This window comes from Rosa rugosa, chromosome 4 (assembly GCF_958449725.1).
Source record: "Rosa rugosa chromosome 4, drRosRugo1.1, whole genome shotgun sequence".
In the NCBI taxonomy this organism is placed as follows: Eukaryota; Viridiplantae; Streptophyta; class Magnoliopsida; order Rosales; family Rosaceae; genus Rosa; species Rosa rugosa.
Window position 1 is genome coordinate 47,895,082 of NC_084823.1, and position 13,443 is coordinate 47,908,524.

General features: G+C 36.6%; 2 protein-coding genes and 1 long non-coding RNA gene across 5 annotated transcripts; all 3 read left to right on the forward strand.

Moving 5' to 3' along the window:
- Positions 1 to 33: 33 nt before the first annotated feature.
- LOC133742915 (uncharacterized) lies at positions 34 to 2,772 on the forward strand. 3 transcript variants are annotated; one of them, XM_062170617.1, is made up of 9 exons: positions 34 to 172; positions 272 to 433; positions 525 to 581; positions 675 to 767; positions 1,396 to 1,468; positions 1,611 to 1,686; positions 1,830 to 1,920; positions 2,197 to 2,323; positions 2,435 to 2,772. In XM_062170617.1, the coding sequence occupies exons 1-9, from the start codon at positions 131 to 133 to the stop codon at positions 2,437 to 2,439; spliced, it is 726 nt and encodes a 241-aa protein (XP_062026601.1). In that variant the 5' UTR covers positions 34 to 130; the 3' UTR covers positions 2,440 to 2,772. The 3 variants fall into 3 exon arrangements, with proteins under 3 accessions (XP_062026601.1, XP_062026604.1, XP_062026603.1); XM_062170620.1 differs by having other exon boundaries at positions 2,197 to 2,281; XM_062170619.1 differs by having other exon boundaries at positions 1,396 to 1,438.
- Positions 2,773 to 5,483: 2,711 nt separating this feature from the next.
- Positions 5,484 to 6,689, forward strand: LOC133746036 (uncharacterized). Its single transcript, XR_009863917.1, has 2 exons — positions 5,484 to 5,962; positions 6,163 to 6,689. It is a non-coding gene; the product is annotated as an uncharacterized LOC133746036 (long non-coding RNA).
- Positions 6,690 to 10,182: 3,493 nt separating this feature from the next.
- LOC133745579 (transcription factor WER-like) lies at positions 10,183 to 11,978 on the forward strand. Its single transcript, XM_062173674.1, has 3 exons — positions 10,183 to 10,528; positions 10,635 to 10,764; positions 11,375 to 11,978. Exons 1-3 carry the CDS (start codon positions 10,402 to 10,404, stop codon positions 11,907 to 11,909), a joined length of 792 nt encoding a protein of 263 aa, XP_062029658.1. The 5' UTR covers positions 10,183 to 10,401; the 3' UTR covers positions 11,910 to 11,978.
- Positions 11,979 to 13,443: the final 1,465 nt, after the last annotated feature.

The following is a 13,443-nucleotide window of genomic DNA, read 5'->3' on the forward strand; positions in this document are numbered from 1 at the left end:
TTAAATGACTTAAATACCCATTCCTCGTCTTCTTCTTCTTCTTCTTCTTCTTCTTCTTTATAGTTTATACTCAAACCCTGCTCTGTTCACCCCAACCTAATCGCCGATCACTAAGTCAGAGAAACTATCAATGGCCGAGATAGCGCCGGCGAACTTCGTAGACCAATCAGTCGTAAGTACTTCTCTTTCTTCTTCCCCAAACCATAAACCATAAGAGATTGGATTTTTTTTTTTTTTTTTTTTGGAATTTAACAATTTCATGGTGGTTTAGGTTCCGGGAGATGTGGTTCTTGACCTAACAAAAATGGCGAACCAGACCATCAAACTGGGCGGCGGTCTCCGGCAGGACTGCGATGCAATAGCTGCGATGAAGGCCGGAACATTGAGGTTCTCAAAGCCCAACAAGTACTGGGTCGAAACGTCCCAGAAACGGGTCAGTACAAGCCCACATTCACATTCGAAAAAAGTTTCCATCTTTTCTTGCACATAGTACTCAATTTCAATGATGATGATTGTTTGCGCAGTATGTGCCTTGTGTGGAGGATTCTGTTCTTGGAATCGTGGTGGACTCTAAAGCAGATGTAAGATTGTGTGTGTTATTGCATTATATGGTGTTGGATTTTCGGTGCTGCCATTTTGTTTTTGATCTTTTCGTTTTGTTTGTGTGGGTTTAGAATTTTCTGGTGGACATTAAAGGGCCTTCGCTGGCGTTTTTGCCCGTGCTTGCTTTCGAAGGAGGAACCAGGAGAAACATACCAAAGTTTGAGGTCTGTTTATAGTACAAATCATGTTTGTATTATTGCTACTTTCCATTATTTCTTGTGTGGTGTACAATGTAGATGACTTTGGATAGTTTGCGACCTAAACTATAGTATAGGGGACTGGAGTCATATGTATAAGATACATACTTCATACTTGTTTGGTTTGTCAAAGAAAAGTTTGGGAGGGGGGGAGGTTCAAGAAAGATGTATAAGATACATACATACCTGATATAAGATACATACATACCTGATATATCTACTGTATATCAGGGTGATTCTGGGAGCTTCTATGGGCTTGAAGTTTGTGTTTGATCTTCTTGTTGGTGACCGTGTCTGACCTCTGCAACTGATAAGACAGCATATAAAACATGATTAGGCCTTGTTTTTGTTAGGATATATGAAGTAGTTCTATAAATGTTCTATATAGGATGTCAGTTTTCAACTAATACTTGAAAGACATAGCCTTTACAAATAATTTTTGGAGGGGAGGGGGGCCTCGAGGGGAGCCGCTGTACTGAAACAGCTATAATTTCTTGTTATAATTTTAGTCCTTCTCTTTTTATGTAAGTGCAGAGAAATCTCTGAATTCAGGGCTTTACAATATCTTCCTATGGCTTAATGAGTTGCTTTGCAGGTAGGTACATTGCTTTATGTTCGGGTCGTGAAGGCAAACCCTGGTATGAACCCTGAGTTGTCATGCACTGATGGTTGGTTTTCAAGCTTTATCTTTCTCCATCTCCCATCTCCCACATGCCTTATTTGCTCATTTATCTTTCCTGTATCAGTAATTTTGAGTTTTTGTTTAATCAATTTGTCTGATTGACCTTGTTCTAATTGTTTGAGCTATAGCCGGTGGAAAAGCAGCAGAGTATGGTCCCCTTAAAGATGGCTACATGTTTGAATGCTCAACTGGCCTTTCAAGAATGTGAGATGTAGCTCCCCTTGCTATGATACGTAAAAATTTGCTTGAGTGCTTGGCTACATGTTTGTCTGCTCTTGGTACACAAAAGAGCTACATGTGGAGGGGTTCTTTCCAGTATGGTATTTTAACTATAATTTTGTTTTCAGGCTGCTGAGTTCACCAACATGTCCAGTTCTTGCAGCACTTGGGAGGAACATCTCCTTTGAAATAGCAGTTGGTTTAAATGGCCGTGTTTGGGTATACTTCTTGAGGACCTCTGTCTTGAAAAAGAAAAAATGTGTTTAAGCAGTTTCTCATGTCCATTGCATCTCAGTAGTTAATTTATTTGCGATTGGCATCTATTTAACACTAAGCTCATTGTAACACTAAGCTCATTGCTTGCTAGGCTTGATAAACCTTTGCTTGGGTCTTGACTAAACTTATTCAATTGGGACATTTTCATGTTGCAAACACTGTTCTTACCCCTTTAAAAAAAAAAAAAGACTTTCCTTACATATTCTTGTCAACTTCTAGGTGAACGCCACTGAAGCAGATAAGGTGATCATAGTTGCTAATGCAATTATGAACTCGGAGTCCCTTAGTGGGGTACAGCAGATTGGTATGGTGGATAAACTTTTGAAGAAGATCAATGACTTAGCAAGTTAGTCCATTACGTTATGATTCAATCACTTGTCTTTGTTGTCTGTGTTTCTGTATTATTTCTCCGATTTCTTTAGTGATATGAACTGTATCTTTAATGCTTTTCTTGTAGCATGACAATTCCAGAAGTGCAAGCTTTCTAGCTGTCAAACTCGCCCAATTTTGTTTCATCCAAGAGATTTTGTCTTGAACGGGTTACAAAGACACCAAAATCCAGTGAAGACCGCAGTACCGTGCTAAAATGATCTTGTACATGAGCCGTCCGAGTCCCGTCAACCCTTGCACCAGTAGAGATGTCACAACTCGGATTTTATTTTAGTGTTATTTACCTTTAGAACTTAGAAACTTGTTATTTGAGCGGGAGATTTCATTATGTAGATCGTTATGCACCTCTGGACTTTCCATTTTCAAAATAAACTTGACCTAATCCCAACATTATTCAGAAGGAAATATTCAAAAAACTGAAAAAAGTGAAAATGTTCCAGAATATAAAAACTGCAACGATACTGTTTGTTTATTCGCCTCAGGTTCAATATGGACAAGAAGCTGCTGACTAGCAGTGTAAATCATCATTGCATAAGTTGCCCTATCCCTCAAATCTAGGTCTGAGAACTATTCCAGATGTTGAGACCTCAATAAGACAATATGGACAAGAAGCTGCTGCCTAGCAGTGTAAATCATCATTGCATAAGTTGCCCTATCCCTCGAATCTAGGTGTTGAGAACTATTCCAGATGTTGAGACCTATACTACTTGGTCCCTTAATAATTCTTGTTTGACGACAAGCTAGGCTGCTTGGTCAATGTGTCAGTTTGCTAGAAATTGATCAAAACACCACTCATCACGTACGTAGTTAAAGTGTAACCCCACTTATATCAATTATTTTGTTCCCAACGAGTGCATGGGTCGAGTTTGTGGTGCTAGTTGTTTATTTGTTAAAAGCATTTATCCCTTTTCTTTTTTTTTTAATTACAGAAACAAACATTTATCCCTATAGTTGGGAAAGTTGTTGTCTCTGATTTGCAAAAACCTAGTTGAGTTTGTCGTTATTGTTGTTGAGAACATTAGTGAACTTGGATTGGCCTCAAAAACAGGTGTAGTACGTAATGAAGGCTAAGTTAGCTAGATAATGTAGTCAGAAAATTCTCTAACACACAACAAATTAGAACTATGTATTCCAAAACATCATGATTGCCACATACTGAATCTTCTTGTGCGGTATCAAAGAATCTCAGAACTTTGGATCAAAACGATCACGGACTGGTTCAGCCATGACCGGTACAGTCTTGACTCTTGACACGTAAGAACAGCAGTACGTAGAGAAAGCTCTCTGCAATTTCTGATAATTGAGGCATTGATAACAAAACTGCTTCGATCACATGGAGGTGAAGAAGGTGGTGCATGGTATGAGTGAGTGAGACTATAGAATGGACCTGTGGACTGTGGTAATCTCATTGAATGCCTTTGGTTTTTGTTTGCTTTTGATTTCGAAGCTTCTCACTGTTGCTTAGTAGCTCGCGACAGTGATTTTTTTTTTTTTGCTTTTTCTTGTGTCTTACTCACCTCGCACTCAATACTAGAACTAGATCCTCTATCGACCATCCCAGATCTCTTTCTCTGACTCGTCTCCTTCTTAATCTTTGAAACTATGATTGCGTAGATTTTAATTGACTCTGTCACTTTGTTAGTTGAATCATTGTCGTTTCGTTTTCATGATCGAGCTAGATGAAGTACCAAAATGGGTAGCATGCATGCAGCCATGCATGTGATTCTTAGTTTAGTACGAGATGAATAATTAATGATGGTCATGGTGTAATTATCTTCACGTTGGGCGGTTCAGAGTTGATGGTAAAATGACCACGGTCACGATCGAGGGTCTACCTAGCTAGCTAGCTCATCTGAAATAGAAAACCCTAAGAGGTTCTGGTTTGAATTGTCAATTGAATTGAACCCTAAACTGTGATATTTATGTATACACTCACATTCATATAATCATAGCATTAAATTGATCTCGTAGTCTCGTAGATAACTAGCTGAACGAGCCTATATGAGAATTGGGAGTCGAAAGATTCAAAATTTGAACCTTTTACAAACAAAATTCTGATATTGTTTAAGTTCTTCAAACAAGGTAGGAAATCTTTCGACTTTAATGCACTCACACACATCGAAATGAAAGGCATGGGATGTTCATCAAGTTTAAGTTATATATATATATATATACATTCTACATTATACGAGTGTGTAATATACATTATTTTTTTACCCTTTAGATTTATTTTGATTATATATATATATGTGAAAAGGCATGTCATACATCAATGTAGAAATAGTGAAATACTGTCAATCTTGCATTTTGAATATAGAAGAGGAGCTTGAAAGCCTACCTTCCCTCTCTCTCTCTCTGCAGATCTAGGATTCAAAAATAGGGTGGGTTACATATTCAGGTGTCTTCTTTTGGGCGAAAACCAAAAATAAATTTTGGTACAATTATGTACCAAATGTAAGAAGTACTATGCTGTATTGTCGTTGATGGAGGCAGAGAGGCGAGAGTATTTGAAGATAACAAGCGGTGGCTAACTGGCTATAGAAACGAGAGTGAGAAACCTAAGTGAAGAAGATAACGAGGGCTCAATCGCTGATGAGTGACGGAAATGACAGAGAGGAGATCAGAGACCGATCTCTAATTATTTTTTAGTAGGGCTTCAACATCAAGCCGACGACATTTTAATGACACTATATATAGAAATTTTTTCTTGTTTTTGTCGAAAATTTTGAGCCCACCCCATGCAATATGTGGATCAGCCCGTCTCTCTCTCCACACGGGCGTTTTGGGGAGAAAGGAAACAAAACCGAATGATTCAAGTGGTGTACGGATCGGATCGTATAAAAAAAAACTGTACGGACGACATGATGATAAGTTACCTCATCAGAACCCAGGAGAAAACTTTGGTAATCCATTTGCAGATCGAGATATCGAAAGAGAATCTCTCTGCGTAGCTACATAAAAAAATTTCTTTTCAATTCCATTGGTACAAATTCCCACGGCATGCAGTTCACCACTAGCTTTAGTTTTTCCTAGAAATTCGTGTACAGCCAGAGAGTTAGGAATAGACTGATCAGTCTAGGTGCAAGGTGCCTCAAGTTTCCAGCAGGACATGAAAATTGAAAAGAAAACGTTAAGAAAGAACGGACAGGATTCCATGCACCGTCGGGTCACTTGCACCAGCAGTGTGCAAGTCACGTGTGCTAACAGTTGAATACCAACGTTAGCTGGTCGTTGGTTAGTGAACAATAGTCAAACGCAGACCAAAAATATCGTAGTGCAGTAAAAGCCAAATTTACCACAACACCTACTGAGTCTGGGCGCTGGGCACCTCGACCGTCTTCCTCACTTTCTCTCAAAACCCAGAACTCCAAAGCACATCGCACGCGTTTCCATTTTTGGCGGGTTCTCTTCACAAATCACAATTGGTTCCCAACCAAATTGAATTTGAGGGTTTTGGATTCGATCTGAATCCGATAGTGATCGAAAGCAAAAGGCTTTGCAAGAATCAATGCCTCAAGATTTTCCGTCGGATCAGGAAGCGGACGATGCCGAAGCTGAGTTCACTAAGGTTGATCTCACTGGTCGTTACGGACGGGTCAGTTGTTCGAACTTAATCTCTGGCTTTAATTCAATTATTGCGTAATTTCGATTGTACAGTATGGTTTCGGTTTTTTATTTGATTTAGCTGTTCTACTCTTGCAAGTCTTAATCTTTTCATCAAGTACTGATTTGGGTTGATGTATATGAGTTGATTTGTGCTGATATTGTGTTTTTGGTGATATTTGCACTTTGCAGTATATAGAGGTTTTAGGCAAAGGGGCTTTGAAGGAAGTGTATCCTTTTTGCTCTGTTCTTTGTCAAAGTTTCATTGATAGGTTGATGAATTGAATTGTTGTAGCCTGAATTGATGATTGTTTAGCATTTATTCTTGCTGGAAAGATTGTGGTCCTCATTATCTTCTTTCTCACTGTGGCTGCTAAATGCACATCAGAATTTGGCTATAAGACTATCTTAAGAATAGCTTCCTCAAGTCTCAGTCAAGAATTTGGTACGGAAACCGTAAATTGATCGAGCTAGAGCTCTCGTAGTAGCTACTGCGGCTTTGTTTGTGATGCTGCATATATTCAAATTCCCAATGACTAAGAGCTCAAAGGAAAGCATGGGAGAAAATCAGCTGTGTTTCCATCTATTTGAATTTTGTTGCAAGAGAGGAAACTTGTTAGCAGAAGTGGTTTTTGTTCTAAAAGCCTATGTGTAGACTTTTTGTTCTAAAGCATATTGAACTTTTTGGTAAAATGCCTCGTAAAATGAGAATTTATTTATTTTGGTTCTCAAAAATATTTTTTCATTTATAAATTTAAAATTGTGTCAAATTTCTCATAGTGTGATGAATATACATATAATGAAAATTTTTAAAAGAACGATTATATTTCAACACTACTCATATGAGTGTATGGTCACAACAGCTCAAATATCGAATTTTTTTAAGTTGTTTTAGTGACAAGGTATTTTAGTGAAGATAAAATTAGGAACCAACTACCGTGATTGAGGCCAGAATGAAGACGTACAATGCCAATTTTTTTTCTTTTTCTTTTTTTCAGAAGAACTACACATTGCTTACATTATATTAAAATGCTTAATCTTTTTTTATAAAGAAGTGCCATTTATTTTGTTTAACTGTGTCTTGTTCTTTTAACAGATTTTGTTAAAAAAAATTATACATTACTTACATTTATATCAAAATTTGTAATTTTTTTTTTTAAAAGTATTCATATTCCCTTGAATTCAATAGTGGAGATGGACTTTTCAGAGATCACGGAAACTCATCTTTGCAATAATATTTTCATAGGAGAAACAAAATCGTGATGAACTGATTTTTAGGATGTAGATATGACGGGAAAAAAAAAAACTAACATATTTATTTCATATTTTATGCAATAAAAAAAAAAGGAAATTGAAAATTGAAAATTGATAAATTTGAAATTAACCCGGTTTGTTGTCGTTTTCAAATCACTAAAGCGATCAACCCTATAAACGATTATACTTCCCTAAGACCCTAACAAGAGCTAAATCATGTTCAGAATCTCTTACTTTTTATAGGTTGACATAGTTCATCCCCATGAGAGTATGAGTGCTGATTTCTCGAAAAAAGAAGTTGTGAAAGAGTGGTTACGAGAATTTTAGTTTGATGTGGATTTAGGGATTAGGGTTAATCACGTGGATCGAGGCTCAAACGATGACTAAAATGGATAAATATTTTACCACAGTCTTTTATTCTTGTCATGATAATATCCAACGGTGGAATTGTTCAAATTATATTTGCTCCACGTTGTTGGTTTTACTTTTTTTTATATATAACCAATAAACAAGTTAAACCACATTAGTAGGCATATAAGAATTTTGTGGAATCCAAACATTATAAAAATGAAAATCTATAAATTTTTCACTGTCCCAACCACCGTCGGTGGTAAATTTTTCTTAGTTATTTTATAAGGATTGTGCTTAGTTATGAATCAGAAGTTCAGAACCACCGATACCCAGATTCCTTTGTTATGAATCAGAAGTTCGAAGTTTCAAACCATGGCCGCCACCACTCTAGTGTCTCCGACAACCGCCGCATCCCCAGTAAGCCTAATCCATCTGTTTCTTTTGCCTATTCCAAAACCCACAATCACAGCTCTATCCTTCGGCCCCAAACCCAGTTGGGACGGAAGGCCTGACCTTTGGTTTTTCGGCGGCAATGGAAGCAGCGGCGCCGGTCGAGGACGCCGGCGGAGGAGGCGGCGGGAGTCGCGGCGATTGGAGCCGCAGAGATGAGAATGAAGACTGGAAATCCTCAATTCCCCCCTCCCCTTTTCATTTTCGATCCGATCAGATTAAAACCTCCTCCTCGATTGCGAGAGAGCCCACTTTCGTACTTCCAGATTTTACCTTGGTTTAATTAGATAAATTGAATATCCATCTCCAACAGTGTTTCTACTTTCTACCGTGTTGACCACCCCTTTTTTGGGTTTTAATTCTCTTAACGGTGTTAGTATAGACGTTAGTGTTAGATGGACGGCTGGATTAAATAAATGGTTGAGATTGCATATTAGTTGTTGGTTCACTTACACCGTCGGTGCGTAGAATAATTTTCGAAGAAAGAAAGAGTGCAAGTGAAAGTGAACCAAAACAAAAAGCAAACTGTTTCACCGATTCGTATATGCGAATAGGGCAATGATATAGGGCCTCAATGAGACCTAAGATTTGTGGCGTCATGCCATGTAAGTAAATAAAAATTTATTTTCAATTCCATATAATATATCTTGCCACATCATACTATTTCAACACCAACTTTACCCTTTTACATTTCCTTTTAGATGTTAAGGGGTGAATCAATTACATTAATGAATTTAATTAGGTGACAAAAAAATATCAGCTATTAATTATATATTAATTTAAGAGATATGTCTACAGATTCTTAGATCAATATTTTTCTTCATTTAATTAAATTCTTTCCTTTAATTTTTCTTCCCAAATGGCATTAATATTTTTCACATAAAGAGAAAACAATAAACAAAAGAATAAATACAATCATATGAATATGTATTTTTCACATTATATTTTCAAAATTTGCAGGAACCCAACAAAGGTTGAATTCATATACATGTGTTATACAAATCTATTAATCGAATGTACGTGCAAATCTATTGATTGAATTACATGAAATTTTTTCTACTCTTGATTGAAGAAAAAAAAATTGTTGTTTAAATCTAAGCATGAGTGTAATGAAAGAAAGCCAAATTTTTTTTTTTTTTTTAGAAGAAAGCCAAAATAATTTTTGAGGTTGAAAGCCAAAATAATTTAGAGTCATTAGATTTTGGAATGATAAGATGGTCATTTTCTCAATAATTACATGCCATGAATTGACAAATAGGTGATTTGTGTAGATGACATGACATGACATCTAAAATTGAGACCACAGATCTTATGTCTCATTGAGGCCACAAATCATTTTCCATGCGAATATATGCGAAACGAGGATCATGTTTTACTCTTTATCTTACCGGGACATGTTTTACTCTTTATCTTTTTCTGTTTTCATCTCAATCATTATTTAGTCATTGTATATACTTCAATCATTGATGAGAAGAATGTACTCTCTATTTTTTATACGTATAGCACTCAGATTAATGTACGTATATGTGTGTGTGGGCATGATAAAGCACGTGGCATTCCATCATTCACATTTTTGTCATCTATCTATATATCTTAATTTCTAGACCAATGTGTTTCACGTACATAAAGTTTTTGATACGCTTCACGTACATAAAGTTATGAACTACTTTTTGTGTGCCTTTTCGTTTTTTGTTTTTGCTGTTTGTGCGTCGGCATTTTTCTTCACATTGGTTTAATATTGGTTTAGGCCATGAGAAGCATGAATGTGCAAGTATTTTCTTAATCTCCTTAAGACTTGTAGTGTTATATTTAAGGATATACATATACATAGCCAGGTATTGTCAATATGCTTTAATTAGGTTTTGATTCTGGCCATTAAGTAATATACATATGTAGTTCTAATTGATCATTTCACAGTTGATTAGTTAAGTTTGGGTTGTCATTTTGTATTAGTTTCATAATCGAATCCTCCAACCTCAAGTTCTCTTCACGAGTCTCTCAATCTTCAGGTCTTGTCTAACAATTATTCCAAAATAGAGATTTTTTCTCTATTAATTACATACGTACAAGCAGTAATTTCAATAATTTCAGTATCAAGTGATCACTACAGCAGATGTTGACACTAAATAGACCCCCGCTCCCGCCCGCATACTAGCTATATACGCCACAATAATACTGAACTAGCTACACTTCTCCCAACACCCAAATAGTGCTTGATCTGGTCTTTCTTACAAGTTAAAAGCTCTCTACCGTTTTCTCTCTCACTTTCTCCCTTTGTGTTTCAACAGTACTACTATATATACTGCTCTTGGTTTCTTGCTTTGGTTTGCTTCAGAAGCGAGGGAACTGTACAGCTAGCTAGCTTAATTAGCAGTAATGGAAGGTGGTGGAAGGAATCATGGATATAAGAAAGGTCTATGGACAGCGGAGGAAGACAGAATTCTAACCGAGTATATCAAAGTCCATGGAAAAGGCAAGTGGAATCGAGTCACCAAAGTCACAGGTAATAACTTACTGCTAACTCTTGCTAATGTTTACAACTACTTTCATTTGTTCTCCCTTCTCCTATATATATTTACAGCAAGTATTCTGCAATGTGATGTATGTAGGATTGAAGAGGTGTGGGAAAAGCTGCAGATTGAGGTGGATGAACTATCTGAGCCCCACCGTGAAGCGTGGCGACTTCTCTGAGGAAGAAAACGATCTCATCATTCGCCTCCATAACCTCCTCGGAAACAGGTCAGTCCACCACCACCATTACTACTTCATAGTTCATACTAGTTCATTTTTTTTTTTTTGGGTACAACATACTAGTTCATTTTTTGCTATAATATATAACATGCTTTCATTTCATATGCTCATGACTATTCTGTTTAACTCGGTCTTTCTCTAAAAAATTAAGATCCGAGTACAGTTAGCTGTGTTGAATGAACTGATACACGTTCTATATAGATCTACCTAAGCTAGCTAGACATCTTCTTCGATCTGCAATATTACTCTACTAGTCTACTCTAGTGTCAAATATTCCATCTTTCTTGGCGGTTCATCATAATATGAAGAGTATGGTTCCGAATAAGTAAGTCCAATCCCAACAAACTCAGGGGTAGCTACACCACAATTATTTCAACCATAATTACTCTAGCTACCTAACACATAGCTAGTACTAGTACCGATACTACTGCATGCATAAGAAGCTGGTCATTAATACTTAATTGGTAGCTAGCTGGAATTGGATGACTAGACGTTCAACTAGTTGCTGTCCTTGTTTTCACTGCACGCCGACAATGATAAAAAGTAATTTCTAGCTTGCTCTGATCTGATAGTTTTGGCTGTTTTTACTGCACTTTAGGTGGTCTCTGATAGCCGGACGGGTTCCGGGAAGAACCGACAACCAAGTAAAGAACCACTGGAATTCTCATTTGAGCAAAAAGCTCGGCGTGGCCAACAACTACAAAGGTGTAAAGAGCAAAGCCAAGAGTAGAAGTAGAAGTCATAGTAGTAGTAGTACTACTACTACTTCCTCAGACCAACAAGCAAGTAGTCCAAAAGAACAGTCCAACTCTGCAGAGCTACAGCAGCAGCCACTACCTGATTCGAATAGCGACGGCTATGGTGAAGCAGCAGCACCAGCTCGCCATGGATGTGATGATGATCATGGTCAGGAGATGATGATCAGCCGAGATAGTGGTGTTGGGTTCAGTGGGATGTGGGAGACGATGATGATGGGTAGCAATAACAACTGTGATCAGGGCTCCTTTTGGTTTTACAATAATAATCAGGATGACCTAAATCTCTACAATCCTAATTATTTCATGGACCCTAGTCTAGATCATCACCATCTTCATAACTACTCTTATTCAATTTTTGAGGACATCGGCTTCTAGATAACCACTTTGTATTTGGTATTCATTAATTAAATGCTATGTTGTCGTTAATTAATAAGAATGCAGAGATGGTTTATAATTGTAAATTTGTAATTGTAATTTAATAAACATAACATAACGTGTTTAACGGTTTGAAATCGATACACAGTTACACACCAACTCACTGAACTGAGTACCTAAGGTCTCGTTTGGTCCGCGGAAAAGAAAGTAGTTCCTTTGCCTTTCCCATAGGATAAGAAACTAATTTACCATGAACTTTCCATTTTGATATTTGGTAACATAAGAAATTTTTTTTTTTATTGGAGGAAAATTTATCAGAAAAGTTGTTAAAAAGTTTGTAATTAATGTAATAAAATAATGAGATGTGAGTAATAAATACAAGGAAATAAGGGAGGAAAATGAATCTTTGAGGATATGGAAAGATCCATTTTCCACCTTATTTTTCCTTCATTCAGGAAAGAAAACGGAAAATATTTCCTTTCCTTTTTCATTCCAAGCACAAGAAAGGACTGAGTTTTCTTTTCTGATGTTTCATTTCCGCGAACCAAACGAGACCCAAATCCTAAACTACATGTAGATACCTATATATGAAACTACCTCGTGCGAAGTTGCAAAGCTGCATTACATGATTATACATATATATACGTACAGAGATACAGTGACAATCGATCGTCCATGGATATAAACAAATGAAGACCCGGATCTAATTGATGAAATTAATATGTATGGGCCTTAATTATACATATAAATATGCATGATGCTGCATAGGCACAAATCGCACAATTGATCGATCACTCACACACACATGGATAGATCTGGGACTGAGAATGAGTAGCTAGACAATTATATAAATGCCAAGTCAGTCACCCAGTCTGTCTGTCTTGAAAGGCTTCTTTGTGTACATTATTGTTCGGCAATTAGTGTTGTGGTCCTACCTTGTTTGGAATCAATAATAGCTACCTCACACAGTCACACACTCACACACCGGACTCTAGTTAAGGAAAACAATTATCGTTTCTCTATAAATTTGAATGCGATAATGCATGGTCCTAGACTCCTAGCATAGCTAATTCACAACTTTTGGGATCCCTAACGTTTTATGAAATTATTTTTGTAATACTAGATTGTAGAATGAAAACGGGGAATTAAACTACAAGTTTTTAAGATGTAAATACATGTTTAGTACAAGTATTTCGAAACTTGAAATATTAAAAACATATCTATCATTAAAAATAAAAAATCAAAATAAAACATATCTATAGCACTTAGTTTAGTTTTTCTTCAGTAATCATGAAAGATTGACTATTTTGTTTGTATTGATTATGAATCATTTATTGGTTATTATGAGAAAAGAAATAGAGTATTGTGAAGGAGATTGAACAAGAAGAATCAAATCCCTCAATTTTGTTTATAAAATATATCATATGAAGTTAGTTCAAAAAGATAATTCAATTAAATGTCTCAACCTTAGTTGTTTTTTTTTTTTTGAAGGGAATGTGGATTTCATTGACGCATGCCAAGATGGCCATTACAT

Bases quoted from the DNA above. Each gene is read 5' to 3' on its own strand.
- LOC133745579 (XM_062173674.1), top strand. From the start codon at position 10,402: ATGGAAGGTGGTGGAAGGAATCATGGATATAAGAAAGGTCTATGGACA. The intron at 10,529-10,634 runs GTAATAACTTAC...TGATGTATGTAG, and splicing joins TCGAGTCACCAAAGTCACAG to GATTGAAGAGGTGTGGGAAA. The intron at 10,765-11,374 runs GTCAGTCCACCA...ACTGCACTTTAG, and splicing joins CATAACCTCCTCGGAAACAG to GTGGTCTCTGATAGCCGGAC.
- LOC133742915 (XM_062170617.1), top strand. From the start codon at position 131: ATGGCCGAGATAGCGCCGGCGAACTTCGTAGACCAATCAGTC. The intron at 768-1,395 runs GTCTGTTTATAG...GTTGCTTTGCAG, and splicing joins GAAACATACCAAAGTTTGAG to GTAGGTACATTGCTTTATGT. The intron at 1,921-2,196 runs GTATACTTCTTG...GTCAACTTCTAG, and splicing joins GTTTAAATGGCCGTGTTTGG to GTGAACGCCACTGAAGCAGA.